Consider the following 22684-nt stretch of genomic DNA (forward strand, 5'->3'; position numbering starts at 1 on the left):
ACTCTACAACCGTGCTATAAATAATTATTTTAATTTCCCGACATTTCGACATTCATATTAAGGTCATCATCATCTTGAGTATTATACACATATATATACAGAGACAAGCAAATTACATTTCACATAGTATGCTGAAGAGACAATGATTTGATCAATGGGTTATTCTACTGGCCTGACCTATAGTGAAAAATAAAATAAAATTACAATAAATAAATGAAATGAAATAAAATAAATTAACTACATCAAAGCTATATTCTATTTAAGACAACCAGGGAAACATTCTTTTCTATAGATAGTTTTGTTACAGTGAAAATGATGTCCTAATTTAACATGACAAGGGAGAAAGGTTAAGTGGGTAGAATATGTGCCTTCCATATGTTTGGGATTTTTAGAACATCATTATTGTTAAGATTAAGGTGATCGATAAGAATCTTACAGGCCTCCTTAAATTTATGTTCATACCATGGTTTGGTGCAATGTAAACAACAGGTGCTTTTCCAGTCAATTTTTTGTAAAATTGTTCAGGGCATGATCAGAAAGACCAGCTTGACCATAGTTATTATATTTAATGTATCATTTATGTCCCTTTTTTCTGTTAGGAATTGTGCATCCTGTTTCCCCTATATAGGGGAAATTACAGGTGCAATGAATACGGTATACCCCAGGGTGGGCCAGTGGATCCTTGGATGTGTTGAGTAAGTTCTTTAATTTTGCAGGAGGTTAGAGGTAGCTTTGAGGTTGTATTTTTCTAGTATTCTGTTTATTTTGTCCAATATCCCTTTAATGTATGGAATGGTTACAGTTTTCTTACAGTCTTCTTTATAGTCTTTTTCTGCCAACCTGGAAGAGAACACTTGTTTTGCTAATGTTTCCCTCTTCTATTCTGTTGAAGTAACATACTACCTGAGATTAGTTCTATTAATACATTCCTGGATGATAACAATGTCAATTCTTCCTAATATCCTCATTTTTAATATGATACTGCTATTGATGGCATCTGTTCACTCCACTAATTCTTTCTTAGAACGCTCATATCAGAGTTTTCCAATCTTTGATTAGCGTTTTATTTTTTACCGAGCTCTCAGATCCATAAGTTAAAATTGGTTTGAACACTGTCTTATATACAGCCAATTTAGTGTTTTGACTAATTTCTCTCTTATTCCATATAAATTTATTCAGTTGACTTCAGGATTTGTTCCAGTAGCTGACTTTTTGCTGTTGCCCTGGTTCACTGGCAAAAGCAATGCCCCAGCTAGCATTAAATTCGATCACGTTGTACCATCATATTGATCTATGCTTTACGTCAATAAGAATACAATTTGTCATCTAAATCCCAAATTACCAGCCTATATTTGTTCATTAGTTATCCAGGTAGATACCTGAATACTGAAGCTGGATTCAGCCCAAATAGAAGCTGGATGAGATTTTCACTTTATGACACATAGTTGAGAAATTGTAGGAATATAAAAAAGATAGCTATTTAAGTTTTATATATACCTGCAAAAGGCATATGACATGGTGCCACGAGGAAAGCTATTCAAAATGCTACAGTTATATGTGTCAATGGGGCATTATATCAAGTAATTCTTAGTCTTTATTTGAGTTGTAATTCCTTTTCTTTAGTGTTACACGATGATCAGCATTCATTTTAAGCAAATTATGAACTCTACAACTGTGTTATAACTAATTATTTTAATTTCCCGGCGTTTCAACATTCTATTAAGGTCATCATCTGGAGTACACACACACACACACACACACACACACATATATATATATATATATATATACAGAGACAAGCTAAATTACATTTCACATAATATGCTGAAGAGACAATGTGATCAATGGTTATTCTACTGGCCTGATCAAATCATTGTCTCTTCAGCATACTATGTGAAATGTAATTTAGCTTGTCTCTGTATATATATGTGTGTATACTCCAGATGATGACCTTAATAGAATGTCGAAACGCTGGGAAATTAAAATAATTAGTTATAACATAGTTGTAGAGTTCATAAATTGCTTATGAACATAAAATAAGACCCAGAGGAAGACCAATATGTAGGTGAATTGATACAGTAAAAAGTTCCTTAGAAGACCTGAATATAAAACCTGATGTTGTGGAGTGTTGACAGATAACAGATTGTTTTGGAGGAAAATTGTTGATAGGAAGTTAGCAATGATGCAAGTTTTTTCATACAATAAATTATAATAGCCTCTTCACTCTTAAGGGGTGAAGGGGTGTACAGAATATCACATGTCAGGAATTTGATGAATTTTTTAGAATTCTTTAGCTTTGGAAGTTTTTTTTTTTTTTTTTTAAATCAATTCTCACCAGTGAAAGGGTGGAAACCTATAGCCCATCTTAGTACTGCTGGTGGGAGGCAATAGTTATACATTTTAAAAATTCTCCATAATATTCATGCATGTACAGTGGGATAATGTAATAATTCCATTTTATATATACAGGGTGGTTCAAAATTCCATGTACAAACTTTCAGGAGAGGTAGAGAATATCAAAATTAACCATATTCACATAGGAAAGCATGACCAGACATGCCACCGGAAGGTACTAACAGGGACACAAAGATACAGAAATAACACAAGGCAGTAAGTAGTGTAAAAAACTTTATTAGGTGTAACTGAACAGTTCAATAGTAGTTGGATACATAATATGATTTCACATTAGATGCTCAAAGTTACAACATTAGCAGTGATGCATGCCTGACACCGCCGACGAATTGATTGCTGTACATTTTCGAAAATACATGGAGTTTCCTGGATATTAGCAGCAGGGGATGGCAATTCTTGCCACGAGGTACATGTCAGAGGCAACTAGTGTTTCGTATACTATGGCTTTAAGGTTCCCCCCCAGAGAAAGAAATCAATACTCGATAAATCAGGTGAGCATGAGAGCCATGCGACAGGTCCACCATGCCTAATCCATCGAGCCCCAAAGGACCTGTCCAAATACTTAAGCACAGAAATGCCAAAATGGGCTGGAGCCCCGTCGTGTTGGAACCACATCCGCCAGTGTATAGTCATTGGAACATTGTTCAGTAAATCTGGCAGAACTTCTTCCAGAAAGGTCCGATACTTCTGGGAGTCCAGTCAGAGCAGTAACAAGTATGGGCTGACTAAACAGTCAGCGACGATACCTGCCCATACATTAATGGCAAAGCATTGTTGAGCAGCATGTCGATTTTCATGGGCCCACACATGAGCATTGTGGTGATTGAAGACCCCCTTCAAGGATAAATGAAGCTTCATCCATGAACAAAACACAATTTGGAAAATCCAGGTCTATGGCACTTTTCTGCAGAAACCATTGCGCAAATTCCACATGTCGAGGATAATCTTCGGCCATCAGTAACTAGACCTGTTGCAGATGAAATGGATGTAAGGACTCAGAGTGCAAAACGCACAATACACTACATCAAGATATTCCTATAGCAGAGGCAACGGCACATGTGCTTGTCTCTGGATTATTGTCCATCGCATGCAACACCTCCTCCTCCATGGCGGGATTTTGCGTCAATCGTGGCCGCCCACTATCATGCCTGCGATCCCTGAATGATCCATAGTCACACACATTCTGATGCAAATGAGCAAACGTTTGGTGATGCAGTACACGTCTGTTTGGGTACCTTTCGCAATACATTTGTACAGCGGCTCGTCCATTACCATCAGCTAACCCGTAAACGAGGTGCACGTCTGCCATCTTAGCGTTCACAAAACGACACATGTTCTTCATATGACATCGAAAGCTTGAATGAGGAGGCCCCAATTGCTCACCTGGAGCGCTGGCGAACAGTGCCACCTATCACTTCAGGTGGCATTTCCAGTCATGCTTTTCTATATAATATGGTTGATTTTGATGTTCTCTACCTCCCCCTCAAAGTTTGTACCTGGAATTTTGGACCATCCTGTATATTACTTTATTTACAGATCTTTGGACGGATAATTACTGGCATCAAAAATAATTACACCAGAAACTTACAAAATACCTTAAATGATATGATAACAATGAAAGAATTAAAGTACAACCTAAATAAAATAAAGAATGGCAAATCAGCAGGAGAAGATGGGATAAACTCCGAACTGTATAAATTTTCTGAGAAAAAATTTCATCAAAGATAACTAACATTTTTAAATAAAATATATACAAATGGACAAATACCAATAGAACGAAATACAAGCATAGTAATACCTATATTTAAAAAAGGGAATAAAATAAAACCTACTAACTATAGAGGTATTAGTTTATTGAATACATGCTACAAAATATATAGCAGAATACTTAATGAAAAACTAAAAACACAGTGAAAAAATATATTATAATGTCAAAATGGATTTAAAAAAGGACACTCTACAATGGATGCAGTTTTCTGTTTAAAACTACTTATAGAAAAAAAAAGAAGAGAATTTAATTTGGAAACTCATCTTTTGTTTATAGATTACGAAAAAGCATTTGACAAAGTAAAAAGATATATACTGTTTGATATATTACAAAGAATAAATATACCTAATATTTTACTACATGCAATAATGAATATATATATATAAAGATAATGAAATAAAAATAAAAAATAAATGAAAAGTTGTCTGAAAAACAATCTATAAACCAAGGAGTAAGACAGGGATGTCCTCTGTCTCCAACACTTTTCAATATTTACATTAATGAAATAATAATACAGTGGAACACCTTAAACAATCAAGGTATAGAAATTTCCCAGTATAACAAAATAAATATGCTATTACTTGCAGATGATCAGGTAATAATATCATATAAGGAAGACAATTTACAAAGAGCAATATATAATTTAAACATTATAGTAGAACAGTTTGGAATGAAAATTTCCACAGATAAAACTAAAACAATGACATTTTGTGGACAAACTCCAGTTAGAAGCAAAATAATTATTAATAATAAAATAATAGAAGAGATAAATACTTTCAGTTATCTTGGATGTAAAATGTCATATGAATGAGAAAAAGACAAAATTATAAAATTATAAACGTCAAAATTTTTACAGATTATAGGCCTGATAAATAGAACACTCAACCTAAATATAGTACAAAAAGAAACACGCTTCAAAATATACAATACTTTAGAAGTGCTCACTTTATTATATGGCAGTGAAATATGGGCAATAATAAAAACAAGTGAAATGAGATTTATAAGAACTGCAAAATACACATTATTAGATCAAAAAAGGAACGAAGACATATTTTAAAAGAAATAAAAACAAATTCAATAGAAGAAAAACTAAACAATTATAAACAAAAATGGATTGAACATGTAAACTGAATGGCCAACACCAACATCCTAAACAAATACTAAAATATAAGCCAACTGGAAAGAGAAGGCACGGTAGACCTCAAAAAAGGATATTGGATGGATAATGAGACTGGAACAGACTAATATGGTCTATACCCGTAATTAGTGTTATGATGATGATGATATATATATACAGGAATACCTTGTATAGCACGGTTTTGAACAACATGGATTTTAGTCTAACCCGGTTTTTATTATTACACTAACATTGTCAACACTGACCGGCGACTCCAGGTGCGACAAGTGACAGTCGAGAGCCACGTTTATGCAGTAGTTATTCGATTGGTATATTAATATTAGTATTTAATATATTTTTATTATGTAAGTATGAGTGAAAAGGGACAAAACAAAGAGGACACTGTTGGAGTAACAAAAAAACTCAAGTGGTTGAGAATGAACACCGCTTCTTATATGTCAAAAGTGATCACGAGAAATCGATCTTCTACAATGGAAAATATGGAACGCCTTCTAATGATCTGGATTGAAGATTGTAATCAGAAAAAGATTCCTTTGAGTCAAATGATAATCCAAGCAAAAGCAACAAGTCTATATGACAAAATAAAAGAAAATGAAAGCGAAAATGAAGGAGGTACAACCAGTGAAACTTTTATAGCAAGTCGTGGGTGGTTCTACAATTTCAAAAAGCGTATGGGACTCCATAACGTAAGAATCCGAGGTGAAAGCGCAAGTTCTGACACTAAAACTGCAGAATTATTTCAAAATGAATTGTAGGAGCTTATTGAGAATGAAAGCTACACAGATGATCAAATTTTTAATGCTGACAAGACTGGCTTGTTCTGGAAAAGAATGCCATCGCGTACATTTCTAGCAGAGAAGAAAAAAACACAATCTGCATATAAAGTGTCAAAAGACCGATTGACACTTTTACTAGGAGGTAATGCATCAGGTGATTTAAAATTGAAGCCGCTGTTAGTGTACAGAGAGGAAAACCCAAGAGCTCTTAAGGGTTCTTTACAAAGAACAATTTACCTGTTCATTGGCGTTCGAATAAAAAAGCATGGGTGACTCATTCAATTTTCGAAGAATGGTTTAAAACTTGTTTTTGCCCTGAAGTTAAAAGCTATTGTAAAAAGAATGATATTCCTTTCAAAATTTTGCTTTTATTAGACAATGTGCCAGGCCATCCAACTCTATTGACTGACTTAGATGAAAATGTCAAGATTCATTTTTTCTCTCCAAACACAACATCAATTCTGCAGCCGATGGATTTTGGAAGAAATTTAACATAAAAGATGCCATTCAAAATATTTATGAATCTTTGCAAGAGGTGACTCAAAGCAACATGTGAGCTGTATGACATACTATCTTGCCGCATTGTTCAAAGGACTTTGTTGCCTTTGCAACACAGAAAGAAGAAATCTCAACAGAAATTGTGCAGATGGGCAAAGATCTTGGTTTTACAAGTTTAGATTTCAACAATGTGAACAAATGTATTGATTCTCATTCAAATAATCTGGATGATGAAACCCTTTTGGAGTTGGAACAACAACGAGCCTATGAAGAAGAAGAAGAAGACGAAGATAATCCCACTGATGTCTTGATTGAAGAATTTTCCTTTGCTGACCTTTCAACTTTTGTGAGAAAAATTGACGAGGCTTCCGACTTTCTCATAAATGCCGACCCGAATTTGGAAAGAAGCATCAAAGTGAGACAACATCTCAGTAATGCCATCAAATGCAACAGAGATCTAGACTTGAAGAGACAAAGAAGACAAGGATGGTTCAACAAATCGCTAAAAGACTACTTTAGTAAAAATGTAAATTGCTGTATGCTATAATTGAAGCAATATTTGTTTTGTTTTCTACAACTTTTATATCAGTTTAAAAGGATTTTATTTGTTATTTAGTTAATAAAAATAAAAATTTTTTCATTTGTAAACATTTTTATTATTCTAAATTTTTGTAATAAACAAATTAAATTGAAAACCTTTATAAATAGAAATCGAACGCGGTTTTGCATAGCGCAGACGCTTCTTGGAACCAATTAACCGCACTATACTAGGTATTCCTGTATATATATATATATATATATATATATATATATATATATAATTATATACAGGGTGTTCGGGATAAATTTGACATATTTATAATTAATTATATTTTTCCGTAAGTTACATGTATTAACACACACTTCTCTTCATTTAAAAGTTTGGACCCTTCTTCATTCATATACAAGATGTCAGAAAGGATGGATAGCTGGAACCCACCTGAATCATGGAAGAGAATAACTTGTATCATGATGATTCGTGCCCGCCATCAAAATAAGGATATTACGACTGCTGCCCAATGCTCCCTGAATACAGTAAAAACAATCAGGCATGAACTAGAGACTTGCAATGGTGACTACGAGGATGTAGCAAGAAGAAAGATCCCTAGCAGACGATCTGATTGCGTTCGTACAGCAGAATTCCTCGCAAATCTGCAGGAACAGGTGTTGAAGAACCCTGGCATTGGAATTCGGGCTTTGTTCGTGGAGTTGCTAACTGTAGTCAAGCCCTGGATAACAAGGGTAGCCAATGGTAGGCCGTATGTATGGCAGCAGGATTCGGCCCCTTGCCACACCTCTGGGAAAAGTCAAAAATGGTTGTCTGAAAATTTCTACGACTTCACCAGTCCAAATGTTTGGCCTCCAAACTCCCCAGACCTTAACCCCATGGATTATTTTGTATGGGGCGCAGTTGAAAAAGACACCAATCGCACTTCCAGTAATACAAAAGCCCAGTTAATGGATAAAATTAAAACAGTTTTTGCGGCCCTTCCCAGGGAGACTGTAGCATCAGCTTGTTCGAGGTTCCGAAGCAGAATTGAAGCTGTGATCGATGCTAATGGTGGTTATTTTGAGTAAATCTTGTTGATAGTATTGTAATTAACTCTGCCTGTAATGTTTTTTTGTCAATTCATTAAATTTAATAGATACAAAGAAGATTTTCTTTTTCCTTACGAAACTGTCAAATTTATCCCGAACACCCTGTATGTATATACCGAATCCGTGAAAAAAAACGTATACACACTTTAACAGATGTTGCCTATGGACTTTTTTTTGTTGTTGGATTTAATTTTGGTAGCAATGTGTAGCATGATGTTCTCTCAAAAGATGTCATTACTCAGATGAATACTAGAGTCGACACGTGACCAGTATGACAGTCAAACAAAATGGCCAAGGCATGATTGTCATTGGAGGAATACAAGACCATTTTAAAGTGGTATTTCAAATTTGAGAATGTTGGTGAAGTTCCACGACAATGGAAGTCGTTGAATTTCTTCGTGAAGAAGAAGGTATGGTCTGATGAAGCACAATTTAAGCTTAATGGAACAGTGAATCGGCAGTATTGTATTTACTGGGCTCAAGAAAATCCGGGATTCATATGGGCAAGGCAGTCAATTTACCGGAGCTCAATGTCTGGTGTGGATTGTCATCTAAGGGTTGAATAGGACCATTCTTCTTTGAAGGTACTGTTACTGGTCAAATGTATATATTCACAAATATCTATGCTGCATAGGGATTAAAACCCATCTCCTATACGTTGGAAAGAAGAAGAGATGCTATCCTCTCAGTCAACCAGGCTGATATTAATACTACTGCAATAAATTCTTTAATATGGAACTTACCCTTAGATCACCAGTTCCTGGAAAGTATTCTCCATATTTGTGGAAAGACACTGTCATAACTCTATCTGTAGTATAAAAAGCTTCTTCAACACCATCTCCATGATGTATATCAATATCTATATATAAAACTCTCTGGTGATATCTAAAATGAATCAGCATATACACAATCAAAAACTGGAGTAACCTATTAGAGCATTATGTAATGCAGCAGTATTCATAAAATTAAATCTCATTCAAATACTATGAAATTGATATCAAATTTTTATTTCTCAAAGAATTTTAAATTTTAAAACAGTTATCATGATGCTGATACAATTAGACTATGATTTAAGCAAACACCAAAGTAATACTGAGGAATCCTGCTATTTCTGATATATATATATTTTTTCATACTAATATATGCACATACTAGAATTAGTTATCTAGTATGTGCATCAAGGTTGCTAGATGAAAATTAATTAAAATTATATTTTAATTTAACAAGAAATATTTTAATTTAACTTTAATTTAAGGTGTAAGCAAACAAAGTTTGCACATGAAATTTCTTCACGACTAGACTACTTGTATACAGAAGCCAATGACTTCACATTAATTGCCTCTGTATCCCATAATGCAAAGCCCACATCCTTTCCGATATGTATAACACTAGAATAATGGCCACTACTCAGACCAGTTTTGACCTTTACTGAAGTCTCATCAGTGGTAACCAAACCCAGAAGAAATATCAAGGTTGGACTGTTAACTGTTCTGACAAGATGGATTGATTGGAACTGTTGTTTATAACTCTGATGGATTTGTAATAAAATTTCTGAATTATGGAATATTATTGAGCACTTGGATCACCAATTACATGCTTGACCAAGTAAGCTTTTTTTTTATTCCTTCTCCACCCACCTCCCAAAAAACTACATGTTCAGTATGTTTTTTTTTTTTTTTTGGATATTCATTTGTTTTAGTCTGCCACTAGGTGGTAGACTGTAATGGGCCTGGAATATTATCGAGCCTTTGGTTCATAATTTGGAGCTTCTGCCAATGGGTTTTAAAAAACTTACCTATTCAGTATGGTTTTGGGATGTTTATGTTTTGGAGAATCATGCTCACCATAGTCTACCACTTGGCAGATTAGTCAGTAAGGATTTGTAGCCTTTTTGCATAGGAAAGTTTTGATCTCCAGGATATCATGTTTTCAGTGAACTACATGTTACTTATGAACCATGGTGCATTAAATGTTATTCGTAAACATTTCTTTTGGATTATATGTAGTTTTCTGTTTGAATCTGCTGTGTACTGGTCTGACCAGCATCTTGTATAGTAGCAGTTCAAGTTCCGTGCTTAGATGGCTACAATAATTCAATAATGGGTATAATTGGTATTCAATTAGAGGAATTCGCCACACAGAATCAAGCAGACATCATCTTTATCAACAAAACTCTTCTCTGCCCAGTCAACAAACCCAGAATCAGAAACTATATCCCTTACCCAAAGGACAGACTGGGTGCCAGTGGTGGTGGTGGTAGTAGAAGGGGAGCGACTGCCATAATCATATCAGAAGAGGCATAATCTCTATAACGAAATTGCTGTCCTTCCCCTCACCAAATCCCTCAACCACTAAGGTAAAAATTTATATAGCAAACTCATGCAGTCTGAAAATCTTCTCTGCATATAACCCTCCAAACAAAAAGCTTTTTGACTCTGATCTAGAGGAAGTACTACACTCAGGGAAAACAGTAATACCCATCAGTGGCAATATAAATGAATGGCAAACACAAAACCTGGACCAGTAGATTTCCAAAGAACAATGGCAAAATTCTCAACACATTTGCCCTCATGAGGAACATCGTAATGATTGGTACTACAGAACCAACTCACTACAGTGGAAGCAGAGGCTGCCCTGCCATATTACATATAGCAGTATTGAAATATGTAGTGCATGACTACCAAACACAAGCAAGTCACTGACCTCAGTTCAGACCATAATCCCATTATATCCCATCCCAGCTAGGCATCACATCTAATTTCACCACAGACAACACGATATTACATATAGCAGTATTGAAATATGCAGTGCATGACTACCATTGACTTGCTTGTGTTTGGTAGTCATGCACTGCATGACTACCAAACACAAGCAAGTCAATGACCTCAGTTCAGACCATAATCCCATTATATCCCATCCCAGCTAGGCACCACATCTAATTTCACCACAGACAACACTATCACCATCAACTGGAACCAACTCCCTGCAGCTTTCCAAAATAACCTCAGACCAATCCTGTGCACTACTACGATTGAAGAAACAATGGGATTTTCTTCAATTGTAGTATCTACAATATCTGTTAATACCTGAGTATCTAAAGTTCTTTAGATATTCAGGTACTTACAGCACTAAATTACATCGCTGCTACTATCACATGCATCCCCCCCCAGAAGAAATAAAACATTTCATCTGAGAGAAAAACCAACTAAGACACTGATACCAAAAAACTGTGGCCCCAGCTGATTGCCAAGCATTCAACAAGGCTACAAATCTGATTTGCTACATACTAAAGTACTACCACAATTGGGATGCGAAACTCCGAGACCTAAGTACTGAAGACTAGTCTCTCTGGAGAACAATGAAAGTGCTCCAAATTAGCTGCAAGTCACTTCCACCAATCAGCAGAGAATAAGGAATTGCCCAATGATGCTGATAAAACTGAAGCCTTGATATATAGCCAAGAAAGGCAGTGGTGTAGTGCAATCATAAAGATATAATTTTATAGGAATGATACAAAGATGTATACGCAGAGCAATCAGAAATTCCTATCTTCAAAACAACACCAGACCCATGTCACCAGAAAGAAAATAAATACAAAACATGCCAGATCCAAATGGCATCTCTAACAAACTGCTGAAATTCCTCTCCCACAAAGCATCAAGTATCTTGACCATTATAAATTCAGTACTACAATTTAAAATCACTTCCCTACATACTGGAACCTAGCAGATTTATTCCTAATTCCCAAGTCAAGAAAAGAAATGCAATTCCCTCAAAACTACTGCCCCATTAGCCTACTTTCTTGCATAGGCAAAGTCATCATCAAACATGGAATCCTCTTACAGCTTCAAGAAGCAGCAGAAACCACTCAAATCATTCTAGATGAGTAGTTTGGAATCAGGAAAGTATATTACCCAACACAACACATTTAGAAAATTGTTGAACACATCAAACAAGGATTCAAATGGTGACAACATTCTGGTGCAATCTTCTTGGACGTGGCCAAAGCAGTTGACAAGATCTGCAACTGCGGTCTACTTCACAAACTATTCCAAACAAAATTCCCAACACCTCTCATCCTACTCATCAAATCCTATCTCATCAAGTGCAAATTCAGGGTTAAAAATAAATGAAATTAGATCTACAGTGAGAAGAAGAATCACAGTGGGAGTCCCCTGCTAACCTCCCCCTGCTTTTCTCCATTGATATGGCAGACCTTCCTAAAATGCTCCCTATACCAATCTCCATGTGGATGATACAATCATCATAGACAGATCACTTTGTCCAGAACTAGTCATCAATAAACTCCAAATCACAGCCAGAAAATCTCCATAAACCCAGAAAAGAAGCTCTGCAGTACTCTTCACAAGAAGATGAACAAACCCAATAAAAGTTGTACACGTTTGGAAACCTATACCTGGCAAACCATCGCCAAACACCTAGGAATACACTATCAGATCATCCCAAAAGTAATGTTGTTTTCAGCATTAAGTTTTGAAAGAGTATAAAAGATAAATCACTTGCTAATTTAATCAAGTATATATTCTCCATTTGAATCAATAATGCTCTTCCAACATTGTAAAAGCTTCATAATGCCATTTCTATAGAATTCAGGAGGTTTGGAGGCAAAGAAGCCACATAAACTCAATTTCAGTGCCCCTAATGTATCATATTGCTTTTTATTAAATAAATGTTGCAAACTTCAAAATAAGTGGTAATCTGAAGGTGTAAGATCAGGAGAATATGGAGGATGTGGGAGCTTTTCCCAGCTAAGTTCTTCAATCTTGGTACAGGTGATTCTTGCACAATGAGGGAATGGTTAATCATGTTGAAAATCAACATCCTTTCGATTGACCAGCACTTGTTTTCTTTCAGTTTTTCATTCAATCAATCAAGTTGTTCACAGTATACTTCAGCTGTGTTTGTTTGGTTTTGTGACAAGAGTTCAAAGTGTATAATACCAGCCATATCTCACCAAAGACTTAACAAAACCTTCTGAGGGTGAAGATTTTGTTTTAGCTGAGGCTTAGCCTGTTTCTCTGAACCCACTGCCTTCAGTGTTTAACATACAATAGAGTATCCACTTTTCATCACCAGTGACTACACGGCTTAAAAACTAAGACTGAACCTCTCAAGAATGAAGGGCAGTGAAGATGTTGACGTACTCTCTTTGAATGTTGTTGTGTCAGTTCATGAAGAACCCACTTACTGAGCTTAGATACTATTCCAAGTTCTTGCAAATGGCGATGGATGGTTGATGACGATCAATTAAGATCTTTTGCTAAATCTTCAACAGTTCCATTGGCATTTCTTGCAATAGTGGCTTCCAGCATATCACTATCGAGAGAGACAGGGCACCCAGAGCAAGGGGAGTCTTTCAAGCCGAAGTCCCTTGTCAAAATTTTTGGAACCATCTCTGACATTTTTGCACATTCAAAACATACACATCTTGCATATTTTTTTTACAGTGTTAGCAAGATAGTTGCCATTTTTTGAACTCATAAAGCATGATGTGCCTAATGTTCTTTTCAGTGACTTCCGTAGTAATAAAGAATTATATTATGAGGCCACCTCAGCTTAGCAGTACTTATAAAGCTTGAAAAACTCATGCTTAAAGCTGAGACGTGTGTGAACAAGTACAGTATAAAAAAAAACATCACTTTTGAAAGGACCTGAAAAATAAAGGCCTGCTCTTTCAGGATGCACGCAGATTTCATCACCACAATGGCCAACTCTATTCCCTCATAAATAGGAATAGTCACCTAAACATGAACAACAAAATTCTACTTTCAAAACAATGATAAGACCTCTCCTAACCTGTGCCTCACCAGCCTGAGGAATATCAAGAAGCTATAAATAATTCAAAATAAATGCCTGTGGATGGCACTAAATGCTCCCTGGTTTGTCAGGAATCATCAGTTCCCTCGCAATGCCAAGATACCACACATAGGTTTCTTTCTACAAACTACCAACAACCATCCCCAACTAACTAATCCATAATGCTGCCAACTACAGTCCCCAAGACCTCAAAATACAGAGGAACAAAATCCATTGTAGCAAGCATACCTTCAGCAACTGTTAAAAACTCACGAGGAGAAGGCAGATAGAGAAGGCAGGCAGAAGAGATAGCAAGAAACCTTGCTATCTCTTTTGTGTCTGGCTCCCACTGATAACATCTCAAACAGTGACCCTTCTTATAATGCATAGCATCATATAGAAAAGAGCACATTTGAGGCCATTTGGTGTGAGATTGTGGCTAGCAGAACTAAATATACAATTGGGTGCTGCTATAGACCAGGTGATGGAAAAGATGGTGGTGACAGTATGCACAAGCAAATAGAAGAAATGGGTGGAAGGAGGGTGATTATTATGGGAGATTTCAACTATGGTCGCATTGACTGGAGTGAGGAGAGGACACATGGGAGGAAGGAACTGGATTTTATGCGGTTATTAAGGGATAACTATCTGCGACAGCATGTAATGGAAAATACTAGGGGTCAGAGAGTGCTTGACCTAGTAATTACATCTGAGGATTTGGCTGTAACAAATATAACCACATTACCACCAATCGGTGAGAGTGATCATAGGGTCTTAAATTGGGAGGTGGCTAAAGGTGTAGAATTTTCAATTAAGACAGGGTACATGTGGAATTATCGGGCGGGAAAGTATGACAAGCTTAGGAGTTTGATTGGTTCAGTGCCATGGCATGTACAACTGCAATGACTAGAAGTTGATAGTGCATGGGAGGTAGTTAAGAAGTGCTTGCATGAAGCAATGGCTGACTGTATACCTAGAGTCCGAATAATAAATCAAGTAGGGGTTAAATGGATGAATAACACCATTAAGCTTGAGTTGCAAAAAAAGAAACAACTATGGAGGGAATTTAAGGAGAAGGGTGACCGGCAGGCACATGAACGGTATAAAGCGCAGGCCAGAAGGGTGACGAGTGTGGTAAGAAAAGCAAAAAAGGATTACGAAAGAACATTGATCATGCAGGCTAAAGAGAATCCTAAACAGTTTTTTAGATATGTAGCAAGTAAAAGGAAAAATGTACATGGCAGATTGATTTTAAAGAATGCCGATGGTAGGGAGGTAACTGAATCAGTTGAGATAGTTGAGTTACTGAGTGAGCACTTTGCAAAAGTATATCATCAAGGTGGTGACATTGCAGAAACGAATAAACCAGTAGATTATACGGGAATTGTGGTTAATGAAGTGGAGGTGAGTAGTCTATTGCATAACCTCAATGTCAATACATCTGTGGGATTGGATGGTATACCAGCTCGTGTTGTACGAGAAGCAGCTAAAGAATTGTCAGTACCCTTGACCATTTTGTTTAATTTGAGTCTCGGGTCTGGGTTAGTCCCGAGCGGGTGGAAAGAGGGGAAAATAGTTCCACTGCATAAAGGTGGTTCCAAGACTGCTGTTGTAAATTACCGACCGATTAGCATATCAGGAATCATTGTAAAGGTCTTAGAGAAAATAGTCAAAAGGAAAATACAAGATTGGATTGAAGAAAATGGGATACTGTATCGGGGACAGCATGGTTTTGTGAAGGGTAGGTCATGCCTCAGTAACTTGCTCACGTATTATAACACAGTGACGGCTGAACTGGATAAGGGTAATGGGTTTACGGTGATTCTACTGGACCTTGCCAAGGCCTTTGACAGGATTCCACATGGAATTCTAATCAGTAAATTGCAGCATATGGGAATGGACATAGGGTTGGTGAGATGGATAGGAGGGTGGTTGACGGAGAGATATCAGAGAGTGGTTTACTCGGGAGTAGAGTCCACAAGGCGGCCTGTGACTAGTGGTGTGCCACAAGGATCTGTTCTTGGACCAATGCTGTTTAATTTGTTCATAAATGATATAGGAAATGATCTGAGAGGAACAGTTCATTTGTTTGCGGATGATGCGAAGTTGGGTAGGGCAATAGTGAATGCAGATGACATCAAAATTTTGCAGGATGATTTGGATAGATTGGAGGTCTGGGCTAAGGAGAATGGATGTCAGTTTAATGTGGCAAAATGTAAGGTTATGCATTTTGGGGTGAAAAGATTGGAGGCAGTTTACTGCATTGGTGGAACCCTGCTCCAGGAAATTGATGAGGCACGAGATTTAGGAGTGTTGGTGGATAGGGAATTGAAATTTAGGGGACACATTGCAAAAGTGATGACCAAAACAGCTCATCAAATCACTTGGTTGCTGAAGAATACGTTGACAAGCAGAGACAAGCAGGTTATTGTTCCTCTCTATCGAGCCTTGATAAGACCCCATCTAGACTACTGTGCTCAGATTTGGTCACCTAGGTTTCTTCTTGATGGGGAGGATGTGGAGAGGATCCAGAGGCGAGTGACCAAGATGATAGCAGGTCTGTGGAATGAACCGTATGAGAACAGGTTGAGGATTTGTGGGTTGCAAAAATTGGTTGATAGGCGGAGGAGGGGAGATATGATTGAGACATTCAAATTACCGAAGGGTTTCTATAAAATTAATTCAGAAGATATTTTTGAGAACAGGGCTGGTTGTGGGAGGACTAGGGGACATCCATGGAAACTGGGCAAAAGTGTGGTTAGTAAAGGTGTTAGAGCTGGGTTCTTTACTTTTAGAGTAGTGAATGAGTGGAATGCGCTCCCTGAGTCTGTAGTGGATGCTGTGACAGTGAATGAGTTTAAGGCGAGGTATGATAGATACTGTATGAATGTCAGATAGTTGTGATGAATATGATTTGGGGCCTCCCTCGATGAGTCTAATGACTCCCTGGAGTTGCCCGTAATAATAGTAATAATAGTAATAATAGACCCAAAAGGTTGTGTGCTTTGCATTATGGGATACAAAGGCAATTAATGTGAAGTCACTACCTTCTATATACAAGTAGCCTAGTTGTGAAGAACTTCATGCCAAACTTTGCTTACACTTGATAAAGGATTAAAGAAGAATTTCTTGGCCTTTTTAATTTAATTTACAACCAAAAGAGAAAACTTTCAACAAATAGATGAAACTATCTTTCTTAATGAAATCAGAAATAATTTATTTTCAAAATGTTTGTGTGCATTCAAATGATTCTGTTTAAAAATAAATAAAAGACTGAAGGAAAATAAAGTGATGCAAAATAAAAAAAAAGGTCTTATCATTGTTTTGAAAGTAGAATTTTATTCTCCATGTTTAGGTGACTATTCCTATTTATGAGGGAATAGAGTTGGCCATTGTGGTGATGATAAACATTTCATATCAGCAGCAAAAATTCAAACTAGTTTTTTCTATTACTGTGACATGTATTCTACAAAACATACTATAACTCATTCAAGTAGCCAGCCAAAACAAAGTAAAACAGCAGGTTTTCCACTATAACATCAATCAAATACTGTCATGAGTCAACAATGATTTGACTCATGACAGAACATATCATTGTGAAAAGTCCTAATAAAATCCCCATAGGCCCACACTAAAAATTCAAACTAGTTTTTTCTATTACTGTGACATGTATTCTACAAAACATACTATAACTCATTCAAGTAGCCAGCCAAAACAAAGTAAAACAGCAGGTTTTCCACTATAACATCAATCAAATACTGTCATGAGTCAACAATGATTTGACTCATGACAGAACATATCATTGTGAAAAGTCCTAATAAAATCCCCATAGGCCCACACTAAATGGAATTCATTATAGTAAACTACTATGTACGAGGGTAATCTGAAAAGTTTTCAGCTTAACAATGAAAAAACGAATTTATAATTTCAAAGGGGTGCTTAAGGCTCAAAAGCTGTATAACTAAGAGGAGACCTCCACACAGCCTTTAAAGAAATGTGGAGAACCGAACAGGGCTTCGGACCTAATGTCCAATCCTCACCTTCTCGAGGTGCACCCTGTTGGGTATCTACCTGGATACTGAACGAACAAGGATGTGCTGGCAATTTGGGATTTAGCCGACCAAACTACATTCTTATTGGCTTAAACCAAAATACAAAATGATGGTACAACATGACAAAATTTCATACCGGCTAGGGCGTCGCCTGGTTAAACAAGCCCCCCCCCCCCCCCCATTGTTTTCATTAGGAACCAGGATGAACTGTATAAGACAGTGTTCAAACCAGTTTTAACTTATGGATCTGAGAGCTGGGGTCAGAAGTAAAACATTTGACCAAAGACTAGAAACTGCAGATATGAGAATCCTGAGAAAGATTAGAGGTGTGAATAGATGGCATCAATGGCAATTTCATATTAAAAACGAGGATATTAGGAAAGAACTTGACATAGTCAGCAACCAGGAATGCGTTAGCAGAGCTAATCTCACGTAGTATGGTCATTTAAACAGAATGGGCGAGGAAAGATTAGCAAAACACGTGTTCTCCGCCAGTTTGGCAGGAAAAAGACCCAGAGGAAAACCAAGATATAGGTGAATTGATACGGTACAAAGGTGCCTTAGACCAGTGCTTCCCAAACTTCTGGATGTCAGGGTCCCCTTTGCAAAATTAAAATATTTCAACCCCCCCTCGAAAAAAAATCGTAATAAAGAGATATATTATTGTAATATTTATTGTATTTATATTCAATACAAAACATACACAGCGAATATTGCAAAAATCAAATGCATATATTACATTTTTTGCCTCTTACCATTTGGTTCTGAAGACGATGCAGGCTGTTCTGGTAAAATATGAAATACTGTCCTTTTTTGAGTCTGTTTCTGCTTCTTCTGATTGTTCGAGGGATTTTTTTTTTTTTTTTTTTTTTTTTTTTAATCAGCCACTTATCCATCTCAGGGTTAAATTTTTTAATCTAGAACAGATCAAATAATATCACCACTTACCGATATTGGCACACCACAGACTGATAACATGAAATTAGTGAATATTACCTGAATAAGGGAATCCCCGAACCAGGAACATTTTTCTATTTTGTGACTTTTCTCCCTTTACGGTAATTAAGCCTAACGCGAAACAGACAGCAAAGGCAGGTTATTAAAACAATGCATATGATTGGTGCAGTATTAACAAAAGATCGCGCAACCGAAAGATAAAAGCATAGCTGACAATTGAGTTGAAATGCGAACTCTCTTCAACCGAATTCCATATGTGAAACTGCCATAACATTCTTTATATATATATTACTTAGTTTTAAACTTTTACGAATTTTAACACGTCTGGTTGAATTTTATTGCTGCCTTGGGAAATCGAACTCACACACATCTAATTAATAACAACAGTTTTTAGTTAGATACTGTGTTTGCCCATGCAACATATGGTTTTGTTTCAGTCTATATATACAGCATAGTTTCTGTATGAGGGGACATGTGATTCGTTAATTAGTGTGTTTTTATCCCAGTTGTGTCTAATTGCACTATTTGTTGAGAAATATATTACACAGACTCCTCATACCTTATTCACTAGCATAATAAAAGTACTTGTTTTTATTGCCTCTGCAGTAGTGGCTGTTAGAGAGGGGTGTTGTTTACCACTGCAAGGGAGTTACTATCTCCCCACATGAATTTCTTTAAGCTTCTTTTCATGTGTGAGGTATATGCGAAACTTTTATTGGTGACAGAAAACTAGCTCGGATGACAGTGATAATAGAAAATGAGTTTTGATATGTATATAAAGTCAATATCAACACTTCCTGATTACGAACGTGTGATGAAAGGGACAGGAAGATTTGGAGCTTCCCTGGAGAGCATTTGAAGTAAATACAATTAACCACTGCTTTGAAATGAAACATATCAATAAGCAATATTTACTAATATTCATTAAGCGCCGAAATACGAAGGAAGCAAAGTTTGTGAACCAACACCAATGTGTGAATTTTTCCATTAAAATATAAAAAATAACAAAAAAGAAATAATAAATAATAAAAGTTAAATACGTTTCTTTTAAAATAAAAAAAAAAAATCTACTTAGTCTTAAAACATTTTAAATTTGTTTTCATTATTTCACGGCCCCCCTCAACAAAACCTATGGCCCCCAAGGGGGCCGTGGCCCACTTTTTGGGAAGCGCTGCCTTAGACGACAGAAATATAAGATCTGATAATATTGGAGTCTTGACAAGTTACAGACTGATCTGCAGGAAAATTGTAGATAGGAAGTTAGTAATGATGTAAATTTTTCATGTAGTACTATCATATCCTGTACGCTCCTTGAGGGTACATTTGATGATAATTTCAAAATCCTATACCAATCGACCAACCTTTGCCAGTGAAGGGTGGTTGATTGATACAACCTATGCTACTAATGGCTAGCAAAAAGTTAAGCAAGTTTGAGCATGGTTAGTTGTTGGAAGGAGTATATCGTTCGATGCTGTTGGCACATTCTCCCTCGATGAGTCTTTGGACTCCCTGGAGGTGTCACATAATAATAATAATTATCATTATTTTTATTTTTCAACATAATCTCCTTCAAGACCAATACATTTATTTCAGCGATGCTCCAGCACCATTATCCTGTCCCTGTAGTGGTTCTCAGCAAGATCTGCAAAATACCCTTCTACAGTTGCAATCACCTCTTGATTCGAAGAAAAAAGGTGATCAGCGAAGAAGAGTTTTAATTTTTCTAAGACACAGAAGTCAGAGGGAGTCAAATCTGGGGAATAGGGTAGATGTTCCAACAATTCATAGTGCAGATCCCTTAAATTTTACATTGCCAAAACACCTTTGTGAGCAGGATGCATTGTCCTGATGAAAGATGATTTTTTTCTTCTGCAAACCGGGATGTATGCACTTCAGGAATTTTTTTGTCTAGTCTGGTTAAAAGATATTCCCGTTACTGTTTTACCCTTTTCAAGATAATTAAACAAAATGCCTTTAGCATCTCAAAACACCGATGCCATGACTTTCCTGCTGATGGAACCAATTTTGTCATCTTTGACACTGAACAACCAGCTTCTGTCTGCTGCTTGGATTCTGGTGTGTGAATCTAAGTCTCATCCATAGTAATAAATTGACAGACAGAATCAGTTCTAATCTTCTTTAAACGTCCAAGCACTGTTCAGAGATTTTCATGCGAGTGCGTTTTTGATCTGCTGTGAGCAATTGCAGCACCCATCTTACGCAAAGCTTTTTCATTTGCAATTCTTCATGCAAAATATATCCTACACGTTCTTTTGAAATGCCTATAGTCTCAGCAATTTCATGCACTTTGACTCGCCAGTCATCCAATACCATATCATACACTTGATCAATGATTTCTGGTGGTTACACTTTTGGATGTCCTTCAAGTGGATCATCTTCAAGGCTCATACAGCCACGTTTGAACTAGGTAGCCCATTTCTTAATTGTCAAAAATGGAGGAGAAGAGTGCCCATAAACTTTTATGAACTTCAAATGAATTTGGTGTTAAACCTTCTTTTACAAAGAATTTTATAACTGCATGATACTCAATTTTATCCATTTCAAGGGATACAGACAACACTTTTGCTTCAGACAGCTGTATAAAATAAACTACTTGATAGAATGACTTGCAATTTCACATGGATGCTTATGACAGATGTACCAACTTAGGAAAAAAAAAAAAAGTCTTGCCGATAGTGTTGCCATCTACGGTCGAGGTTGAGAACGTTTCAGACCACCCTCGTAGTTCATATAAACTAAAACAATATCTTCAGCAACACAGGATATAAGGAGAGTCCAATGAAGATTTCGTTAAGAGTTAACTATCCCAACTGTCTGATTGATTAGTTGTTAACTCACCACTAATCTGGTGACCTTGCTATCTGACAGACTTGTTTTGTACTGTAAAAATTTGAAATGCAAAAATTAAAAATTTAAAAAAAAGAGAAAAATGTGCAATGAAAATGAACTCATCCAAATTCATATGACTCAACTAATACATCACAGTAATGCTCACATATCTTCCAAGACCGTCCATGATATTTCCAAGTTTGTTTGGATAATCACACCACATCCAACCAATACAAATGACTAACTATAGCAAATGAGTGAATCCACTAACTAATAACAAAATAGCCTCTGCAGCTCAGTTCCGATCCACAATGCCCCTTGGTTGGAGAGACCTGTGCTTGAATCCCATCCAGGCAATGAACCTTTATTAGGACTTTTCAATTAAAGAGTTAGCCAGTCTCACACAAAGATGGTAGGATTTTTCCCTCCCAGGAATGAAGATTTTTCATCTCTCTAAACAGGCAAAATGGCCAGAAAAATAAATGTAATTTACAGCCAGTGTTCTATGGATTGACTGCCTGCATACCCAAGGTCAAGAGGATAAACCAAGTTGGAATTAAGTGGATGTAAAAAAAGAAAACATTGCGAAGGAATATGAAGAAAAAAGTGCTCTGCATACTCATGAGCAGTACAAATGCTAGAAGGATGACTAGTATGGCAAGAAAGTCCAAATCAGACTATGAGAGAGAGAGAGAGAGTTAGCTAAACATGCCAAAGTAAACTCAAAAGAGTTTTTTCATTATGTAGCAAGTAAGAGGGAAAATGATTATGGTGGGTA

At 36.5% G+C, this 22684-nt stretch overlaps 1 protein-coding gene across 2 annotated transcripts in view; it reads right to left on the reverse strand.

Annotated features, from left to right (window-relative positions):
* The window catches only part of HDAC1 (histone deacetylase 1), a 229221-nt gene that overhangs the window by 91020 nt on the left and 115517 nt on the right, over nucleotides 1-22684 (reverse strand). For both annotated transcript variants that reach the window (XM_090395692.1, XM_090395694.1), the window contains exon 6: nucleotides 8974-9115. In XM_090395692.1, the coding sequence (XP_090251818.1) occupies nucleotides 8974-9115 (142 nt within the window). The remainder of the gene's footprint in view (nucleotides 1-8973; nucleotides 9116-22684) is intronic.

The sequence above is a fragment of the Typopeltis vanoorti genome, chromosome 7, assembly GCF_054136105.1.
Source record: "Typopeltis vanoorti isolate ZY-2024b chromosome 7, IOZ_Tvanoo_1.0, whole genome shotgun sequence".
Classification (NCBI taxonomy): domain Eukaryota; kingdom Metazoa; phylum Arthropoda; class Arachnida; order Uropygi; family Thelyphonidae; genus Typopeltis; species Typopeltis vanoorti.